This window comes from Varroa jacobsoni, unplaced genomic scaffold, assembly GCF_002532875.2.
Source record: "Varroa jacobsoni isolate VJ856 unplaced genomic scaffold, vjacob_1.0 scaffold_1263, whole genome shotgun sequence".
In the NCBI taxonomy this organism is placed as follows: domain Eukaryota; kingdom Metazoa; phylum Arthropoda; class Arachnida; order Mesostigmata; family Varroidae; genus Varroa; species Varroa jacobsoni.
Genome location: NW_019214165.1, coordinates 254454 through 277280, shown reverse-complemented (window position 1 = coordinate 277280; position 22827 = coordinate 254454). Strand labels below are relative to the sequence as shown.

General features: G+C 37.8%; 2 protein-coding genes across 6 annotated transcripts in view; one reads left to right on the top strand and one right to left on the bottom strand.

The window, feature by feature from the left end:
• Nucleotides 1-3882: 3882 nt before the first annotated feature.
• On the bottom strand, nt 3883-14729 carry ArgRS-m (arginyl-tRNA synthetase, mitochondrial). 4 transcript variants are annotated; one of them, XM_022846964.2, is made up of 7 exons: nt 14653-14729; nt 8680-8742; nt 7751-7906; nt 6510-7479; nt 5486-5703; nt 5056-5237; nt 3883-4280 (listed from the first exon to the last, which is right to left on the bottom strand). In XM_022846964.2, exons 2-7 carry the CDS (start codon nt 8683-8685, stop codon nt 4151-4153), a joined length of 1662 nt encoding a protein of 553 aa, XP_022702699.1. In that variant the 5' UTR covers nt 8686-8742; nt 14653-14729; the 3' UTR covers nt 3883-4150. The 4 variants fall into 4 exon arrangements, with proteins under 4 accessions (XP_022702699.1, XP_022702697.1, XP_022702698.1 ...); XM_022846962.2 differs by lacking the exon at nt 14653-14729 and adding an exon at nt 8834-8947; XM_022846963.2 differs by lacking the exon at nt 14653-14729 and adding an exon at nt 8883-8928.
• Nucleotides 9276-22827, top strand: part of twin (CCR4-NOT transcription complex subunit 6-like twin) — a 47411-nt gene continuing 33859 nt past the window's right edge. The window contains exon 1 of one of the 2 annotated variants that reach the window (XM_022846960.2): nt 9276-10290. In XM_022846960.2, the coding sequence (XP_022702695.1) occupies nt 10288-10290 (3 nt within the window). In that variant the 5' untranslated portion in view covers nt 9276-10287. Of the gene's footprint in view, nt 10291-14864; nt 15976-22827 lie in introns of those variants that run through there. The other variant, XM_022846959.2, reaches the window with a different exon arrangement.

The window sequence follows — 22827 nt, the reverse complement described above, 5'->3', positions numbered from 1 at the left end:
GACACAGTTTCACCTTCGTGTTAAAGTCCGTTCATGTCCTTTTTGTGGGTTTGGGAAAAACTTATGATAATATTTATAATTAATCGCAAACGTTGTTTCGTGAACTTCGATTCGCTTCGAGCTTCGACACTGCGCATCCTATTTCTGAATCTTTTCCGGATTTTAGCTAGCCCTTTTTTTTGCTAGACTGGCAATCACTGTTTTCACTTCTGCTTCAACGAGCGATCAGGACTGAAGAAGCACTCTACTGCTGTCCGCAATAATATGCAATTTCAACCTTATGACATCAACGTTATATCTATACAATTAAGTTCTGTGATGACACAGGCGTAGTACTACCCAGGCCATAGATCAGCCGCCATACACAGCCAGACACTTCCGATTTCCATCACAAACATGGAATCTGTAACGGTAAAATACAAGTTGATAAGTACCTCGATATTTTACCTTTTTCTCTATCTTTCCTTCGAAAGGATGGCGATTATCGTATCACAAACGTCGGCTAGCTAATTCTCACCTATGGACTGTTTATTTTTAGTCAAACTAATAACTCACTGATCCTGTATAATAAACAGCTCAAAATTGAGTAACTTTATACCGTACTGGAATGTATTTGTTACCGTTATTTATAACAGAAATTACTGTACAAATACGCTATAATGTACAGGTAATTTTTGCAGCACGATTTGCTATCTCATTACATCATGCCTGTGAGTGATCGATTTCACCCTAATTACTCTCTACGCGAGTAGACGTCTAATTACGAGCTCCGCAACAAAAATTGCTCGGAGTATGGAGCAAGGTCTCAAGTCGCGCCAAGGACTTCAGACAAAAAAGATCCGCGGTTATAATCTGGTTGGAAAAAATATGCAAATTGCTTTGATGTACTTACAGATTTATGAATGAAGTAAATTTGTATTTTATTATAAAAGAATTCCTATCTTAATGTAAATTGAAAATACCAATTTAAAGATACCCCTAGGATGAGTTGAGTAAAGCCCATTAGAAAAGCAAAACGATATCATACAGGAAAAGTAACAAGGGGTTTACTAATAGCCAGCATAGGCCAAGACCATGTTACTGACGGCTTCAATGTGACAAAATGGTAGCCCTAATGTATGGGGTACTACCGAAGACACCCACGTCCAAACAATTTTAGACTGATGTGCGCAATGTAAATTGGTTTACACAAAATTAATCCATGTCTCTCTCTTATTTTTTATACAAAAATAGAGCATCCATTATATACGTAGTTAAGAGCCCAACAAGGCAATTCATTAAGAAAATATTTGAAATTGTTCTTTATAGTGTGATAGACTTGAGCTTGAAGTAAGTGTAATTCAGGGTAGTGTTTGAATTGTAGCTCAGATGTGCTTCTAATATTGCAAATAAACATACTCTGATCATTAGTCTAACAATAGAATTAAAAACTTCCCTTCCCAAACCAATACATTTTTAACACATAAAATTACTTTCCAAATCCATAGTTAATTTAATTCACAATGTTAGATATATTTAGTATTTTCCTACACATAATTATCCATATACCACTACTATACAATACAATACTAACCGCAAAGCAGAAACAAGTAAGAAACGGAAAATGCTATACGTATATATAGATAAGTGTGACAATGCAGAACCTGTTATGGAACAACGTGATGGAGACGCAGAGCAGGGGTCATTATGCCGTTCAACAACGGCGTGAAACCACTGCCGGTCTTTTACTCCTATATCGGTGAACGACCTGAAAGACTACAGTGTGCTTTACACAGATACTAGCTCATTTCTTACAGAAATAAGCTGATCTGCATCTTCTTCTACATACATGATAGACTAATATCGTTGCCGTGCATATATATTATATATATATATATATATATATATATATATATATATATTTGAAGCTCAAGATTATAGTGTTTTTGCAGAAATGACATAATTGAAGATTTTAGTGAACACATTGTTTGTAATATAATAAAATATGACTTCCTCATAATTAAAGATCGTATAGAATGCAATAGACGAACGATATAAATAAATACTGCAGCTAGCACTCGTTTTTCTCTGCTTTATGAGGAGACAGAATGTGCTAAGTACACGACGAAATTTCCTATAGAAAACATACGATTTATCTGCTGTTAGTTCTCAAATGAGATCCACTTAATAAAAATAGGCCCCGTTAGAAGTCAATATTACTATATGCGATTGGTTGAAAGCTTCTTACATTTCTTTCAATGAAATAGGTTTGGTTCCGTAGTTTGAAAAAGCCCCGCCGTGCTCCACTTTAGCTCTAAGCAGTTCTTTTGCTAATAAACTGTACACTAAAGCAATATTAGTTGTATTTTGGCATTCGGGCACACATTTTCAAAGTCCATCCCGTTTCTAAAAAGTTTTGAAATATTTACACTTAATATGTTAGTTTCACCGCCATTGAATTGAATGGCCGCTGACAGACAGCGATCAGCTCAGGCCAGTATACCAACGTCGTGTGGTTCATACCTAATACGCTAATAATACTAATAATCTATGCTAATAAGGATCTGGAAGGCAAATATGAGCTTCCAGTATGCGTTGTCTTGGTCGATATAAAGGCATGCGTTAGCATGTTTGTATGTTTACCAAGGGAATGCGCAGAAACTGAACAGAAGGAAGTATTGCGAATGGCGGCAACAAATTCTCTGTTCCTGCTGCTCATAATTATGTTATATGGTATACAAGTGTTGTTGTTGTTGTTGCTGTGAGTCGTCCCTAGGAAACATCGTAGCCTTCTATTTGGATGTTTGGGACCTAGCTGTGCATATAAAACACCGCTTCCAATTCGCATTGATCAAGCTTGATGTCTATCAAATAACGGTATATGCCTGTTAACATGGTGTAGATAGTAAACTTTACAGTGACTTGATTTTTTTTATCATGGCACGTACGCACTCAAATTCCTATCAACGCCCAGTAAACTGTGATCGATTCAGGTAGAGCGACACAAAAATATCACGCAAATGAAAGTAATAGTAGTTTTGGACAGTTCACTCTTCTATTTCATCCGTTGAAATTCACGCGTGTCTTCGCTCATATGATTTTGGATTAGCGAATCAAATGACTCATGCGTACACTTTTTCAAAGCTAAGGCCTCGAAGCAGCAAAGCAAAACAGAAAAAGAAAATCTGGGAGTGAAGGAGAACTTCGTGTGTGAATATAACTCATAAAGCTATGTGCCATCAAATTTTGAGCTGTTCCAAATATTTCCTTTTTGCTGCTTAACGTCCAACTAGTTTTTTTATCTTAAGACAACGACATTGCATTAGCGTTGTAGTGAATGTGAGCTTCTTTATTCAGTCAAAAGCAACTGTACACATCAACAATATTCCAACATAAATAATACCACGTATTGCATAATAATGCATAAACAAGAAATCACACGGATGATTGGACTAATAGAATTATACAAAACATACTTCAATTTAAACGTCCTTAAAATATCTTTATTCTACGCAAAACCTTGAACGTACAAACAGAGCGCCTCAAGCCGAATAAAAACTCATGATTAGTGTATATCGCAATTTTGAGATCATAAAACAGAAGATTGATATTTTGCGTCTTCGTAAAAGCAATAAAAGAAAGCTACGAAAACAGAAGACTATTTAGACTTAATTAAAAAATGTTTGTTCAATGTATAGACAATAATTCGATAGATCCTTTTTTTTCTAGATAACCCTTGACCTTGACCTAATTTAAGCAATTTAGAGGTAAGGATAAAAAATAACATTGAGCTGTATTTTAGTTAAGCACCCATGTAAGGGTGGTAGTTATCATACAAATAGCTTAATATTCGAAATACCGGAGCCTTTCTAAGGATAGCACTACAAAAAGAACACGCACTGCTAATAATTGACCCGGAAATGCTTAACTAAATTTTCCATGAAATTTATTCAGTATTTACAATGTTTATGAACCGTTTGTTCGCCTTCAGTATTTTAGTTCGGTTGCTTATATGGGTATAAAACGTCTACGTGCTTCGATTCTTTTACTGAACTGTTTCGCAACATTTTTCATATTTCCCATCTAAAAATCTACAAGTCGTCCTTTGGTATAAGATACGTCAGTATAGGCACCAATTATATCCTGTGAATAGTTGCAGAATAACGGAATGCTACATCTTCGTCAGCGGGCGAGCCCCAATGAGCTTGAGACCATGTGCCAGACTTTCCTTAAGTCGATCAAACAGCATCAGTCTTGTTTCAGCCAACTTAAAATTTTTTTCGTTCGCTACTCGGGCTGTCCTGTAATAAAAGACTATAAATGGTTAGTTTCAAGCTTATGTTGCACATGATCACATAGATTATTGAGTTAATGAAGACGTTATCACCTAATTAAAAAAAAATCTGAGGCTAATAACTTAACGTTTAATTGTATTTTATATGCTACCAAATAGTCGTAGAATTGTTTAATTATTTGTTTAAACAGTAAAGTTATTTAAGCATGTAATATGTTTGCTTCTCCGAATCAAGTATATAAATAATGCAAATAATTTTATATAAAAAAACATTCATTGATTCGAGCTCGACCTACAAAACCGCAGAAAAAGGAACATGCTGGAGTGACTAAACATGCTTAGTTGTAAAAAATACCGTTAACATTTACTAAATGGTATTCGGTAAACGTTTTCTTACAGTTCAACTTGTCTTAAACCAAAATGACTCCATTAAAAGCGAAAATATATTCATCAAATCGAAAGAAACTTTGCTTTGTTAGAACAACTGTATGTGTTTAAATTCTCTCATTTATGTTACAAATAAATTCGTGACTATATAAATGTTTCTTCTCACAATACAAAAAAATATACGTTTTATAGTATTATATGTTACAATGTTTAATTGTTAAACTAGTTTTCAGTACGACCATTATAAATTGGCACTCAGTTAATCAGGTTGATTAAGGTTTGGTTTAAAAAACATATATATATGTATAAATTACAAAAATCATTTTAGAATATTGCTGCCAATTCACTTGTGACTGACTTCACTAGTGTATTTCTGTCGTCCACAAATTCCATACTTTACTGCCTTGTTGATCGCGTGCCCGAGCTTGAACAAATACTGCACAAGTTCACTCGACTCTAAAGTAGCGTCGGATCGCAACAGACATTCCTCCATCTGGCTAAGCAAAATCAATGCCTCACAGACGTGGCTGTCCTGTAGAAATTCATCGAGGACCTCCTCGTGGTAATTGGGTTCAATCTAAACCGGCACGGAATCGCATCAAATAAAAATATTTACCAAAATGTATCTATTTTTTCAATGCAAATGAAAACTCTATCTGATTTCAAGCTATACTTGAAATAGAAAATCTACTACTAGGGTTTAATGCCATAATTATAAATATAATTACAATCGCAGCATTTTGTTTTCGAATAAATGAAGGTACAAATCGATCTATGTTTTTATATAATTGTTTAAAACGCTGTCCATGATCGGTTTTCGATTACCTCATTCGCTTCACGAATTGAGCACAAACGGGCATGACAATATTGCAACGAAATGCCAGAGTCGCCTTTAAGAGAGAAGCACTTCTCCCAGTCGAAGGTCTCGTTTTTCTGCCGTCGCGTTTTCAACATATTCACGTAGAGAGCAGTCAACGCAAGATCAAGAGATATTTTGTCATATTCCTCAGGACTGACCCGTGTAGTATTCGCTTCCTGCATTCCTGCACATGCAACACGATAAAAATTGAATACACGGGTCCATTGGAAGCCATTTGCACTATACAATAGGCAGTCAGCACTTATATTGTGATAATTATGGTTACTTGTTGGAGAAACAAAAAAATCAATGTCAACAACAAATTTTCCCATACATTATTGTAAGCTAATGTCACATTTTATAACATTTATTTTGAGATCGAGGACAAAAAAGATATTGCTTTATTTTTGAGTGATTTGCCCAATGCACTATTCTCAAAAATAGTTGAATACTAAACGTCCCCGGTATGCTTATTTACAATTGCCGGTGTCTTGTTGTGTTACTGTTGTCGGGGCTATGATTATAAAGGAGGAATGTTAACGGATTGGATGATACAACTAGACAAGATAAGTCACGATGTTTTCAGTTGCGTAAGGTCCGTTGTAAAACGTTTGTCGATATTTACGTCTCCACGATGACAAAGTTCCAATTTCCATCATAAATCTCAGCGCTTTGAGATGAATCAAGGCCGACAAAATTTAGGCTGGGTAGACTAAATTAGCCTAAAAGCTAAGGACTTAGCTCTCTAAATAACGTTTTCCAATAAATATTGAAAACAAAAAAAAACGTGTTTTCACACACAACATTATCAGTTACACATAGTTCTAATAAGTATCAAGTCACCCAAATATAGAACTGAAATTATAGAAAACGTAATAACATTACTATGTTACAAACTTGCTTAAAATATTGAAGAATATAACGTAAATCTGTATGTCTGCTGATAATCTGTTTCAAAATACAGAGGCGTATAAATATATGAGTTTCTACCTTTAAGAGCTCTAAGCTGTGCTTCTTCTATAAGGTCATCCAGAAGCACGACCTGGCCATCACGGGTGCTTAGTCCCTTGATGCGACCGAATTTGACATGTACAATACGAATAGATCCTTTCATTATCTTATCAAGACATTTTTGCAGATCTGAGAAGTGCTTAGCTTGTGCGTTGTCGACCACATAATACAGAGTGTTTACGTTCAGTTGCTTGTGGCGCGAAATTGCTGCGCAAATATCTCGTGTCATATAAAGCGAGGAACCATTAGACTTCATGAGGGGCACGAATGTGTCTTCGGACAGGTACAGCCCTTGAAGGTCTCTATTTTCCTCGAGAAACCTCTGTTTTCTTAACGTGCTGATCAATTCCTGAGAATCGATGTGGAATGATGATTCGCCTTGTATCAAGTCAAATTTTACCCCAAGTTTGGAGTATATTTTAAAATACTCTTTAAGACTGATGTGGCGAAAATCAAACCACATTTTCCTCAGCTCCTTATCGCCCATTTCAAGTTTAGCAAAATCATCGAGTGCTTTCTGGCGGAATTCCTTATCTTTCTCTGCAAGTTGATTACTTTTAACATACACTTCAAAAAGGTGTTTAAGTGGCTCTTCTTTTAAGCGTTTCGCATCACCAAATTGCTGGAAACCAGCACTTAGCAGCCCAAACTGTGTTCCCCAATCACCGAGATAATTGATTCCAACTACTTCGTCGCCAATATCTCGCTTCAAATTGCAGATAAAATTCCCTATTATCGTCGAGCTGAGATGGCCCACGTGAAATGGCTTAGCAATATTTGGCGAACTGAAGTCTATCGCTATCTTCTGATTGGGAATGATCTCGGCGTACACCCTTCGCTGGTTTTTCTGGTTAAATAGGTCATTAGCAATATCTTTTAAACACACTTCAGCAGGTTCAGCCTTTATACACAAACGTTCCGCCCGTATGCCTAGACGTTCTGCCGTTTCCTGAAACAAGTAAAGTACAAGAGAACTGATTATTTACTTCGATAACCAAACTGTCATACTAATGTCAAAAAACGACTTATAAATCCAATAATACATATATAAAATAATACGTTATAACAACATTACCCTTAAAGTAAATAAACGAGCTTTCCAAATTCAATTTTCAATTTTTTAGTACACCTTATGTAGAACGATGAAGGAACCTACCAATACTTTGGAGTAATGTCAATGTTTCGCTCAGTCTTTCTGTAAAATTTAATGCTATAGTAACCATTTTCCTTACTGGTCGGAAGTAGACATTATTAGCTGTCGTTGTTATGCATCCTAAAATAGACCTGGATGAAAAATTTTGCTGGCGTGCCTGTTCCTGTAGCTTTTCAGCAAGGCGCAATTTTTGGCCGAAGTATCGCAGTGAACGTTGCCTGACCTAGAATCGACCAATCAGATTTATTGTTATGATTAGCGTTAACATTAGTTACCACGAATAAGCGTAAACTATATATAATATCAGTTAGCTAATTCGAAATCACTAAAGCAAGCGTGGTTTTAGGTTGGCTCGAACGTATGGTATGGTACAATTAACACAGATAATCTCTAGGATATCCACACCAAAATCTACACACATGAATACTCATCATGAAGAAAAACAATTAAAAATAAACAATGCCGTAGTTAATGACATTCATATTCATGGTCAAAAACCAAATTATTACATTACGAAGCAGTAGGAGACTAATGGCACCAACCCAACCTTGAATATTTAACTACGCTAGTTCGAATCCATTTGATTTTATCATATAACTTGGACGGTTAAGATATTTTAAAGGACACTACAGAGCAACTTTTACGTATTCTAATAATTGTAACGTGTAGTGCTAAAAGTGATACGTACAATCCAAGAAACACCCTAATTAAAATTAATAAAAGATACAGGAATAGTTAAATGTGAATAGAGTGTGGACACTTCTCATTGGGTTGTTACATTGTTTACTGTTACTACATATGACGATAATACGAACAAAGGAACCCTTTCCTTTTCTGATGGTGATGGTGGCCACACTGCGTTCTAACTAGGTGTTATTTGCAAGACGAAAAGCTCTGCGGTTGTTATTCATAATTACAACCAACTCTACAATCATGTAGACATACGAGTATATTGCTACAATATTCAATTGCATGCACCAAGTCCAATATACTTACGCCCATGCTGTAGAGTGTAAAACAGCTGTTTCAATCGTTTTACTCGCACGCACCGTACACTTACTGAAATACAGTTAGTACAATTATATATATTTATGAAACCCACAATTTCGAACAATTCGATAAATTCTCTATACCTAGTTGGAAGCTTTACATTTCTTCATCATCGTGAATAGATGATAGACTGAACAATTCATAAATACAGATAGAAAAGTATCCGCTCGCTCCTATATAGCAAGCATGTTCTCTCGGTCTGCGTGAACAAACAGTTCGCGCGTCGGCGGCGGCGTATCACAGAGCGTTGGCAACACGTGGTCGTGGTACAATCTGTGGCACGCCGCCGCCGCCGCCGCCGCCGCCACTACTAAGGCGCGCGACTTCGGCGCCTGCAAAGAATTCAGAGAGAGAGTTACTGCCACAATTTTGGGAGAGGGGAACCTTCCGACAGCTGCTAATTGTAGCGGTTGTAGCTTCTGCTGTCGTTGTTGTTGTTGTTTCTGCTGCTGCTGCTATTGTCGTCGGTGCAGGTGTTTCGTACGAGATCAAACAACGCGAGCGTATCTCTGTGCTTGTTCAAGCAGTGCAGACTGTGTAAAGCGACGGTGCGTGAATGCCTTTATAAAGACTGAGGTAGATATTCCGCGCTCTGTTTACTCTCTGCTTTGCAGACACTTCTTTTTCCCTAGCTGTTCTCCATGCGTTGTCTAGAAGCAAGTGTCTACATGACTGTGTTTTCACTGTCTCTGCCCTCGGCTGCTACTGCCGGTCTACCACTCGTAGTCGCGGAAGCTCTCTTACTACTGTCAAACAACTCCAGGGCGGGTGCAGGACCAGAGCGCGTAGCCGCGGCATCGGCGTTGCTACTTATCCGTCTCCTTCTTGAAACTCACCCGAGTCGACTGGCTTGACTAGAAACAATCGACGAGTAAACTGCGAGATCATAGAGGCAGACTCTCCGCTCATATTCTTTGAAGTGTCGTAGAGTTTTCCCCGGGCGAGTGAAAAGGCAACCGTGGTGCTGTCGTAAGACTAGTAGCACGGGTAGGATGAGAGGAAAAGAGTTTCCGGAGAAACAAATTTCGCGCATCAGAAATCGCACCGTACGAAGCGCAGCTGGCAAAAGCTATGCAGCAGCCGTAATTTGTATCCGTTCCTTGCAGTTTACACGAAAGGTTCAGCGGGGTGTTGCCGTTGTGCGCGTATGGTTATTGTGCTCCGCAACGTAAGGCCGAAGGTTTTTACTTAGGCTACGGAACTAGGCTACCGCGCGAACATTGACTGTTAACGAAGGCATTAGCAGCTGTACTAGGTACACAGCAGCGTGGATGTAAAACTCGACAAGAAGATGTCGTCTAATATATAGACACCTGTATATGCGGTTAATACTTAACCAACTGTCTATCTGCCTATCGTGCTGTGTCGAACTGGTTTTCCTTCTTTCTTATGGAGAAATATATTCAATTGGACTGGCCTGAACTGAAGTTTTTGCCGCGTCGTTCTGGTTGAAAAGCCAAATTTAGACGAAATAAAGATTCTTACCTAAACAAAGAGGTACAACATCGGTTCTGCACAGGACTTATAGCTGTTGCTTTCCACAGCTAGGCAACTATGGTAAGAAGAACCTTTATTTGGCATTATATTTATTATACACAACTGGATATTTAGTCACTTTGTTCTATTTGCGTAGTCTTATCACGGGTTAAATATGGCTACCGTATAGAGCATAATCGAGGAAAGATGCAATTTAATATAGCTGTTATGTATGCTTGAGGTAGAAAAGAAGACGCGTCGATGCTGATCTATCTAGACAGGTAGCACCAAAAAACAGCAGCCAAAATTGGTCTGAGAACACTTTTTTATATTCTGCCGATTTGTACATTCAATTATAAAAGAAAAATTAATACATAGAACATTCGGCGTCAAAGAGTTTGCTACAAACCTAGTTATCATACTTTGTAGCAAAGTATTCACAGCCTGTCAAGCACAAACAAAGATCACAGATTTTGCTTTAAATGTAAGTGAATGAGATAGTAACTCGTCAATCTGTGAACGGGTGGCAAAAAAAAGCGTGTTCATAGATTCGATAACGTTCTTACATATTTTGCCTTCATTACTGGTCGCATCTGAGTATTATCTTCAGGGGGTCCTGTTTATCTGTAATGTTTTCCTATATATGTACATATATAGGAATATATGGTATGACAGTAACCATTTTTATGAAGTGTGCCTAAATTGCTATATAAGGGTACCATACTATCACACCACATGATACCTGCGGAATCCATATAAATTGATCGTCACTAGTCAACAAGACAATTCCCCTATTTATTATTATTCAACTACGAAATAGATAGTTTCAACAATCGTTGGCCAAATTCTCATAAAGTGTTAAATCAGCTTAGCAATTTCTGCTGAAGGAAGTGGAATGAAATTATAGGGGACACTGCGCGATGCATAGTGCTTAGTATAAGTACCTTGAGTTGTATGAGTTGAGTCAACGACAGTGAAACGAACTCCTCGCGATCTTCTTAAACGCGATTTCACATAGACCTATGCACTAAAGCAACGTTTCGAACCTGTCGTTGTTATTAAACAGTGAACTTTAAATTGACAGCCTTGATGCCAGAAAAAGTATGTTTTTTCGAGTTAAAGGGATAATGGGTAGTTTCGATTTTAACAACTCCTTTATTTAATCAAGCCTTATTGTTGTACTAATCAAGCCAAAATATTGTTATCGAACGCGTCACACAATAAGAGCGCGATGAATAATTATCCGATTGTTATATGCTTCGTTATGTTTGGCAAGCATTTTTTCGAAGAGCTGATAGGCGAAACAGCGTTGCCGGCTGGAGCGTCTTTGTATTTCGTCATTTTTGATAGTGATTTTTGACCGCCTACAATCAAACATGTACCTTTTTTTCATTAATAATATTTAGCTGAAAAGAGCACAATTGAAACGGCATTTTTCGATTAAAAGTTCAAGCATATTTTTTGCATTATACGCTGCCAATAGTTAATGTTTCGATCAACCAAACCTAATACGCTAGTTTGATTCCCGCTTTCCCAAGGAACTTAAGTATCTTTAACTAACTTATTTTTTATATGGAATTTTTAAGTGCGGGGCGCACTTAGAAGAATGGAACTATTGTGTAAAATATTTTCACTTTTATGTATGTTCGCTTCAGTTTGATGTGCACAAACTCGTTACCGACAGGGCTCAATAGGAACTTAAATTACTACGTTCTCACAGATCAGAGTAAGATCTGTCCTCTTCCTTTCTCTTAGATAGATTAATATAAATATTTTATGAGATCAGAAGCCATTTTTCGCGAAATAAGCCAGATTTATCAGTTGAAAGTAAACTAATAATAATTAATTTTATATGACATCAACTAAACATACTTTCTCTATTTATACCTGAACTGTACTCGTAAACGTTTCCACCCGAAATATTCATAGATATACACGATCAATAATTTGGCTAACATAAATGTCATTGCTCGTTAATCGAATATATAAAATCGATCGATGTATATTAGATTCATGCGGCAATAGTGGACGTTTGTTTAATTGACCTTACATCAAACTATTGTATAAAAACAAAACCGTTACTTTGTTTTCAGCTTTTGCGTTTGGCATATTTTGTAAAAAAATACACTTCAGATTTTTTAAGCAGTTGCTATCATCAACCTATCTGATAAAAGGATAGCTGTAGTTTTTTCTCACACAGTCGTATGCACAGATTTTGCCAGTGAGAAGTCGAGCCAGCGCAAGCGCTGTCGCCGCCGCGGTGACCACAGTGACAGTATTTTCTACTTGAAGGAGGCAAACACGTCCTCCTCGGCCCTACGACGTCGTACATGTTCCTTCTTCTTTTCTTATATGATAAATGACGAGCTTTAAAAAATCTTATATTACACGATGAATTATAATGATAAGGTATCATTGTCATCATTATTGCTATATGTAACTTTTAGGTCATTTGCCAGTTGTAACCACCTGGCGCAATCAGTAAATCTAACGTGCTACACTTCTGCTGGCACAGGAGACGCAGATCTGCGAACCATCAACTCGCAGTTAGTTTCTATGTTTTCATTAATTGACGCTTTTAAGTTCTACCGATTTACGGGATCAGGATGATAAATACAGAAACGTTACTGATTGTACATCTATATTGGCGCCAACCTGCTACACAGATCTATCATGAGCAATGCATCAATTAGTGCTCATTATTGAATTCAAAAGTTACTCTATTTTTTCATTTGTATCTTATTTTACTTTACCTAGAGTTCTGAATTTTTACGATAAGCCAGTTAAATCGGTCATTTGTCTAATGATGATCCTTTGTCCCAGGTGTTACAGTTGTTTCGTGTACCACCTAAATTTCTTCTACTCCGTTTATATATGATAAGGCTTGCCTATTTGGCCCTATTTATTTTCATATAATTCCAATTTATTATAATTTGTATACATTGTTTGCAACTTGACAGGTGCAGCAGGTGAATCGCCAGAAGTTCCAAAGGTTTGTACGCGGTTTCAAACTACAAAATGGGTGCTTTGTAAGATCCGTTTTGCAAATATTCTATGATATCCAATATACTATAGGAAGACAATTATATATATGCAAATATTTTTTAATATAGACGATTTCATTAAGGCTGCCCCGACATTGAACTGCCAAACTTGACCCGTTATGAAACGAACAACCGGGTTTAACCTAAAGGAATAGAATCTTTTTAATGAAGTATTTATTTTTAGGAACTGTTTCGGCTTTCACGCATAGGGATGTTGTTGTTGACGATAATGTCGTTTGTTATATCGTGCTGGGCCTAATGGCACTGTGCTACGGCCCGTACACGAACGAGGTAGGAAACAGCTCAATGACGTGCTTGACGCGAAGCACACTACGACATTGGCCGATCATGGCCGAACGAAGGCGGGTTAGACTGTCCAGCATTCTGTGTGTCGTTGTGTGTATAGGAAATATCAAAAATGTCGTAGACGGACCTACTGACAGGTCTCAACTAAGACTAAAAAAAACTTGGTCTGACTAAGTGGTCTTCAGTGGGTGATCCTGCGCATATAGTGTAAGGCTGGGTGTAGTCGCATTGCAGTCTTGATTGAATAACTCTTTACAACTATGGTTTTTAATGTCTGAACCTATAGTCGAAACTTCATTCCGCTATGCTTTACGTAGATATCGGGAAGTAAACTTTAGGATAAATCTTAATCTTAACAAATTTCAATGAACATCTCACTGTACCTGCGACTGACACTGCACTTATTATTAGTATTAATTTATTCAATATTCTCTTTTGATAGGAAGCTGCTGATCACAAACGCGGTTGTCTCTCTAAATTTTATTGTACTCTTATTGGTTCAATAACCTCGGATTTTTATTGTACAATTTTGTTTTTCCGGGTTACTTTTGTTGTGAAAAGGCTTTCGGTATCACCTCTTTTTCAGGCAAAGCATTGCCCCATTAGGAGTCTGGAATGAGTCTTGCTACACTTATTTAGGGTTTCTCCCACAGGCCTACAAAAAGAAATGGTATAGTCAAAACTACCTATCAGTCATTCTATTGTCTCATCCATTTTATGAATAAGCTAATAAACTTGTTGTACCCCGTAGAAATCGAAAAATATATCCTGATCATTCCCGTGTGTTACGTACATACTACCGCCAAGTTTCTTTTAATTTACTACTTAATGGCGATGTTTTTGCTGCTACCCTCCTTACATCGGGTATATACTCACAGCACTCAGTGTTGTGTGCGTGTGTGTGAAAAAAAAAAGAAAGTGTCTAGGATTTTTGCAAACAATGCGAATGAAAGAACTGCACTTCGATTTGGTCGCTTGTGTCTCCCTACAGTCAAATGGCTGTGAAATCCGCCTCTCTGAATTAGTCGGTCGGTCAGTCAGTCTGCTCTGTTTTTACACGTGTTTACGTCGAATAACAGTGTGTGGGTCATACCTCCTGCTAAGTTGGTGGGTATCAGCGTCCCACGTGGGTTTCTGCTCTTCGATTTCGGCTGGCTGGCAGCAGCAGAACAGTAGCACCGCCCCGCTGTTGTTATTCACTGGTGGCGTCTGCTACCGCTGTTTTCGTTTGGCTGCGCGTGAGTGACGGTAGCAATTGCTTGTTGTTGATATTCAGGCGAAGGTTGTTGTTGTTGTTTGTGGTGGTACCTGGCGCCGTAGCTGTTGTCGCTATCAGTCGGCCAGTGGCAGCACCAGTACTGTAGGCATCGCTTTTTGCTGAGTGTTTCAGTAGCGGCAGTAGAAGAAGGAAGCTTCTAGCGGCAGCCATTAATTGCTATATTCTGCCGACAGTAGTAGCTAGTAACACTGCCATAATAACAAAAGGGAATCGTAGTGTAGTTCCGGCTAGCCGGTGCCCCGGTTCGATTCAGCCGGTCACACGGTATAATTCGCTACGATTTCTATTGGACCACTTCGCCTCGAGATCTATCTTCTGTCGAGGCATATTCGCGCGTTATCGTTGCTCTAGTACGACTTGCTGAAGTGACCGGCATCGAATCCCCGATACAAACATACCCCGATTTGTCGTAAAGCGAAAAGGCGAAGGTGGCGGCAGAAACAACAACAACTGCTGCTACTGCTGCTGCTGCTGTAAAGCATTCGACCAACAGCGTGCCTGTTTTGTCGTCTGTGTGAGGGAGTCTGTGTGTTCGTGTGGCTGTGTGTGTGTTCGTGTGGCAGTGTGCGCGTGTGTGTGTGTGTGTGTGTGTGTGTGTATCTGTGTGTATGTGTATCTTTGGATGGTTTAGGCATGCGACAAAACCCAACGAAAATTTGCCCCAACTGTAGCTACGACTGCCATTAAGTAAGCCTTGCTGGTGGGAAGTCTAGGTCGAAGTCGGTGTCCGATTGAAATGTTCATTGACAGAACTTGCTGAGTACTGCGAATTGCAATAGTTCTACATTAGTAAATTCACTACAATCGCTTGTACTTGTGGCTCTGGCAATAACCTACTGTGTGACTGCACGATTCGTCAACAAAAAAAGTGTTTCAATTTCAAATGTTGATCTTCATTGTTCGTTTGCCGTTTATCGTGCGTCAGTCGTGCTGTGCTTAAATCATGTTGGATTGTACTGCATTGGATTGTTGTTGTCCTGGACCCACCGATTTGCGGTAATAGTGTAGTAGTAGAAGACACGACGAAACGATCAGAAGTTTTCAGACGCAGCCAGTAACGAAAGGCAGCCGTGTGTACATAGCAAAGCCACATCTCTTGAGTACAACCACTGACAGCCTATTCATCAGGCTATTGAGGTAGGCAGGTGAAAAGAACAAAAATACATAAAAATATAGAAACGGAGTCATTTTGATTATTATATTATTGTGAAATAAAGCCAGTGTTATTGGCTTTCACTTAAGACCAATGCTAATACGATGGGGATTGGATAAAAACGGGTTATTTTCGGAATCGATTTAGTTAGCTGTGTTTTTACTCCGCCAAATATCTGCGAAAGTGAGTCGACGATATGAGCGGTCGAAACATAAATGCTTTATCCAGGATAATTAATATTAATAATTTTGTCGAGTTAGTGGCACAACGATCTCAGTTGACGCAGACTCATGCATCGTATAAATCTTTAGTGAGCTACTCTACCGACTTTGTTTGATATAATTTGCGAGCGTGGTGGTACTGTGGCTTGTGATTTTGGGTTCGGTGTTACTAAGCTACGCTTCGCAGTTTATAAGTAGAAGCGCATTAGCTTAAGAATTTTGGAAAAATATTTTCGTTACCCGATTTCGCATTAAGTAGTTTGATAAGGCTCTCCCTGAAAAAAATATTGGTCCTGTATAATATCTACAGAATGTTTCAAAACTCGAGGTCAGCCATTTAACGGATGATAGATGCTCAGGAGGTGAAGCATTTTTTTTCAATAGGTCTATATAGGACCGATATTAGCTTAACTTCAGGAAAGTTGAAGTGTATCACAAACAGTAGGTTGGTTTGGTCTAGCTTTGGGGAAGTGGAAAATGTTGTTTGTACTTGCGTGTAAAGTGTACTATCTTTTTTTTTGATACCTTGTGAAGTAAGCTGATTAAAAATAATTGACAGTATATAAATATAAGCTTAAACCCTTTTATTATGGCTGAAAAACCACAAGAGTCTACATACAGGTAAGGTTCTGCTCTTTCAGTTGATGCTACTTAAATGTTGAAACAAGCGTTTATTTTAGAGAGTAATAATGTATCATGTTTTTGGACACAATCGAAGTACCTCGCAGAATTTAACAGGTAGTCAGTTTTAGCTACGTAGTTTGCTAATTGGATAAAAAAGAAAAGCGTACAAAATAGCGACCGATAATTATAACGTCTGCTTAATGAAAAGAGTGGTACATATTTTTAAATATATTGAAAAACTGGATTTTAAGGGAAAGAGCAGAATTTCCCCTGCACGTCCGTGACTTCACTTTCACTTAGTCGAGGCGGTGTTTCTCACGCAGTTGTATGCTTCGCAGTGAGACCACTCTTTTGAACTGCTGCAAAATTTGAACTGCTGGACGTAAAATGAGTATTTGTGCCTTAAGTATCTATTAGTAAAGGTGTTTCGTTTACTGACCAGCTATAACTCACTCAAAGATTGAGCTCGAGTTTTGAAATAAGATACCTTCGATTTAATGGATATTCTCTAAAGTTTTAAAATGTTGAATGAGGTTACCGTACAAAACGTGTCTAGTCAATTGGGATCGTTTGTATCCGCCCATCGTAACAGAGTCTGTTCAGTTACCCACATATATATTTTGTGTACTTACTATTGTGTTTACCATACAAATTGCACTTATGTTTCGAGCTCTCTTACAGGCATATGTTATATGAGCCCGCTGTACTTTTCCTTCTTATTGGTACATTTATACAGTAGCGTTTATTAAATAATTAAAGTTGTTTTTTTTTCAATTTATTATGCCTTAACTCCGTTCGGTTTGTTTGAATTTGTTGTTAGCTTCAATTAAGTTAATTAATTTAACGATATAATTAATTCACCACATTGAATGTTTTAAGATGTTATTCGACTTGATCTCTTTGGATTATACACCATATACTGATGAAACAAGATTAGTTATATTTTCTTTTCACGGCGTTGTTGGAGCGACAAAACCGCTTTTGATCGATCGATCGATCAATCGACCACTCGTCATTTTCTTCTCTCAACATCCATACCGTGCGCGTTCGATTTCGTTTGTTGTCTTTGTCCTTCCTGGTTTAGTATTCTCCGTTTTCATTGTCTGATCTACCTCATCGACGTCGTAACCTCGCCATCGGCTGCTCGGTAATCAGGTAGCAGCAGCGTGGTGTTCCTATTGATGTTATGCCAAAGGTTCAAACGTCAGCAAGCCACAGTAACAGTTCGTATGTCGCCAAATTACGTTGTCTATCTATTCCCTTCCGCCCTGTTGCATTCATTGCATTGCGTTTGTGTCTTCAACACTCACAAGCTGCTGTTGCTGCTGCTGTTTTCATCATCATCATTCAGGAGATATCCAAACCCATTAGTTCGTTGGCTTTTTCGTCCAGGTCATGATTCAACGCTACGGTCAGGCTTTTCTATTACATTTTGACCTTACACCATGTTTGGATCATTGTCACATCAGTAGCCAGGCTAGTGGTAGTCGTCGTCGTACTTATAAGTCGTCGCCCTGAAAACGACTGTTACGGCCGCCACCGCCATTGGTGGATTTCATCAAAAAAATAGAATTATACCTCAATGTCGTTCACTGCGCGTTGCTGATACCGATCATAGAGACAGAAGGACTGACACTACTAGATACGTTACCTTACGCGTGGTGCTGCTAATGGTGGTCATGTGTATTAATCATTTAAAAACGAGGTGTTTGGTGCATTTCGTAAAAGGTAGAAGCATCTATGGGAAAATTCATTTTTTAGAGTTTGTGCGCCAAATCATTAAATATCCCTATATGGTGAACCATTGACGGAAACCAGTTTCGTGCAAATGAAATATAAGAAAATTTCGCAGTGAAACTATTGGAATCATCTTTTCTCAGTCATTTTGCAAGCATCAGACTGTTGTTTTTATGTAGTAGTTAACTATCGTATATGAATAGTTTTTTTTTAATAATGATTGCGTCTTTTTTTGATGACGCCTCTTAGTCTATAACAGTCACATTACAAGTTAAGGTAATTAAGTCGAAACAAAAAAGAAGTTATCGATACTTTTTGGTCCTTTCTAATGAACTACCGTGAAGAGTTGATGAAAGTCCCCTGTAGAACTGACACACATCAAAGGTATATGGTGTGTAATGTAAACTTGGTCCATTATAGAAAGACACAGTATGTAATATAATTTTCAAATATAGCAATCTTATGTCGGTACTGCATCTCAGATACATCAGTTAGCGTTCTAATTAGAATTAATTAGTAGGAACTCATACTACACTATTACACTGATGTGCTTTTGTTTTAATCATGAGCTATCGGTATCAGATTCATTCTACGAATGTCATTGATCTTTACACAAGAGCAATACTTTTATGGAGCTGTCGCAGATTCGTAAATTCGCTGTCGCTGTTGTTTATTGTCAAGGCTTTTAGTCAGGACGATAGCAGTTGTGCGTTGACCTTCATGACAGAAGATGTTGTTCTTGTAGCACTTCTTTGACTTTGTCACGAGTCGTAGCTGTTATCGTAATTTTTAGCAACATAAACATATGGTACTCGGCAGCTGCCGATCTATCAACGGTTGTGCGGGTAAACGAGTTTTCTGCTTCAAGCAATGCAACGTAGGCTTCCCTTCACAATAATAATAACAATAATTCTACTGTTTCTATAACTACGGCAACGTTCGTTCTTATTGTCAACGTAATCTACGACAGCAGCAAGAGTATGAAAATACCACACGATCTAAAAAAATTGGCGTGTTTTGATTTATTGTTCAATATAAGGATTAGCAGGGCAACAAATAAGCAGATTTCAATGCTGTGAGGCTCAAGATTACATAGAGAAGACTAGGTATAACTCACTTATCTTGAAGGTACGAATTGAACGTACATAGTGTAGCAACAACTTTCTTTGTTGATCAAAATTGGAACATTAAACTCTAGTCATCTGCTACTTTGGAATATCAGCCAATGTCAAGATTACATTTAGTGAGTCACACAAGGGCGTTGTATAACACCGTATAAATTGTGATGTATATATATATATAACACAATTTAATATTCTACAGATGTTCACTCAATGAGAACAAAAACTATCGAAGGAATACTAAAGCTATCATACAGCCCACTTTTCGCCAATAATAAGATTCGAGACATTAATATAATATTTCAGGGACTATTGTTTACAAGTGAGTCAGGTTGGTTTTGTAGGTCTTGCTACGGACCACTCCTAGTAACTGAGTCTGGTGTGATCTGGCTGAAAATATATGTAGGCTGTTTAATAGACTCTATTCTGTTTAGATATGGAGAGAACATTACACCCCAACGATTATTTGGTTTAATTCGTTTAGTCTACAAAAATCTATAGTTTATGCTCTATTGACTGAGTACGAATTTCAAAGATTAATTATAAATTTACATAAGTCAAGATTTAAATTACTAATCAATTGATAAAGATTTTTTAATATTACAAAACGTCCCTTCGGCCTTACCTGAAAAGTCAAATTTCAATGGAATCACCAGAAATCACCAAGCAAGAAGCACTAGTCAAGTGTGAATGTTGTAGCTGTGACTGCAATGCTTCTGCTCTGTCGTCACATTGCGTCTCGCGATGTTGAAACATATCTTTATGGCAACCTTCTGAACGTATACGTTGGACGATCATATTCCATATAATACTCTGCTCGTTCTTCAGACTAGTTTACCAGAATATTTAAGTCGCAACAACGCAACTTTGTAAATGTTTGGTATTCTATCGTGATAAGCAACATATTGACAAGAGTAATCACTTTCTTTTAAGTTCTTTGCAATTTTGATTGTAGATCAAACTGTGTATACATTTTGGGACACCCTATACACATACACACACACACACACACACACACACACACACACACACACACACACACACACACACATATATATATATATATGTATTACAGGTTCGTTGGGCTGTTTTGTAAAAATCAACCAAAGTCAAACAGGATTGCTCGACTGACTGATGATGTAATTTTGATAAACATAGAACTTTGTTTTATTTAAATCTAAGTAAAACAGAATAAAATCGTTGCATATCCTTGTGCAAAATTGTAGTGCTTCGTCTTTTTATATCCGTCTATACCAGATCTGGCTAGACAGCACGAGTTAAGTTCATGTCAATATACATCGTCATTTTTTGATTCAAAGTGAAATCGTTCTTGTAGTCTGCTCTTCCGTTCCGGATTTTGCTTGCCTTGTCTTGGTCGCCGTTATTTCACACATCTCAAAACCTTGGTGCTACTGCCGTTCGCAATCGAACCGTTACTATAATTGTAATAAATATGTATGCTGTACTAAAAGAAAAAAAGCAAAATGGCGGAAGCGTTGCCCACTTAGCACATCGATGTCGACGCGTCAGGGCAGCAACAGCTGCTGACCATCAGCACAGATGTACTATTCTCGGACAGACGAATGATAGCAGGGTCCTATCGCTTTCTTTATGCTAATATATTTTACATAATAGTAATAATCAATAAGCAACAACTATATTCTTACAGGCCATTTTTATCTTTAACGATTATAGCCAGCAGTTCGTCGCTTTTCTGTTGCATCAATTGCGTCTTAATTGCAATTAACTACGATCCTAGTTTTGTTATAGTTATATATACAAGAATAATCCGTTGTTCATGAAGGAAGTTATGAACGATGACCCAATTTGGTCGGTAGATAGAAGCTTCTAAAATTTGAATGGCAATGCAATGCTTTTTAAGAAACTATTATGTAATCATTTTAATGTGTACAATATATTATATTTAGAAGAGTATATAAATTATATTTAGGCATTCTAATCAAATTGGATGCTTAATTAGTAAGAAAAGAGCCACACGGAAAGTGCTTGAACGGTCTGCTTAATTACAAATTGCGTCACTTGTTGTATACAGGTTATTAGTAGGAGCTATGAGAATCTTCGCTGCTCATTACATTAGGTTAAGTCACTTTAAGTAGGTAAGCTCTTCCTAATGATTAAAATTATGTACCGGTAAACGTAAATTGGCATATTACTCGTGCTAGACGTACGTATTCAAGGCTCCGTGGTAAAAATAGAATGCTGGTCAGCCCCAGAATTCTGTGCCTTGCGGGGATACCGTACGGCGTAAATGTCTATGGAAGATCTTTATACTTAAATGCTGAAAAACGAAGATACCCCAATCATACGTAAATACGTCCAAAGTTGGTTTAACATTTAATCGTTCTAATATCATCGGAAATGCGACTGTTATGGAGGGATCACGATGTATACTGTGGCTTGATTAGTGCAAGCGTCATTATCGAAGCTCACTCAAGCGTATTTTGAAAACTATTAGCAGGATTAGGTTTGATTTTAGTTTGAGCACATCTAAAACTCCCCGTCATATTTTTTCGTCGCTATCTGAACCGCTAAGAATTATGAAGAATCAGTTCTGTGTCACCTTAGGTCCAGCTATGTTATCGAACTGAAGTTTCCAGTATTTCATGCACACGGGGTGAGGTTGCAGAGTAACGGGCAGTAAGCCGCATCAAACAGTTCTTTTAGATCGGTGGTCGGCGGAGTTGGACTTGCTGGTCGCCGATGTAGTTCCTTTACTTAAACACTGAGTCTATCATTTAAGGTAATTGCTATAGGCTTGAACTTAATGTGCGAACCCACTGAGTTACATAGCCATTAAAACTGGGCTTAAATAACGTTTGCGAGTTGCTATTGACGCAGAATAAAACTATCCAACTTTATGTAAAGCACGACTTCATTTACTCTGCACTATGAGCACATAGACCAAACATCACTTGCCTTGATAGCGTTTAAATCGCCCACTGAGGCACAATCAGATTTAAAGGCGCTGTTTAGTTATAATACGGCAGTTCAGGACAGTCACAGCACGGGGAATCTAAACCACTGTAGCTTTATATTTCAATTAGTTCAACGTATATGGCTATGGTTAACATTAACACTCCCTAGGACAAGAAGGCAACAAAATCCTCTAGAC

Coding starts and splice junctions, on each gene's coding strand:
- ArgRS-m (XM_022846964.2), bottom strand. Junction 7,480..7,750: donor TCCGACCAGTAAGGAAAATG/GTTACTATAGCA, acceptor TACTTGTTTCAG/GAAACGGCAGAACGTCTAGG. Junction 4,281..5,055: donor GCGATCAACAAGGCAGTAAA/GTATGGAATTTG, acceptor CTTTTATTACAG/GACAGCCCGAGTAGCGAACG.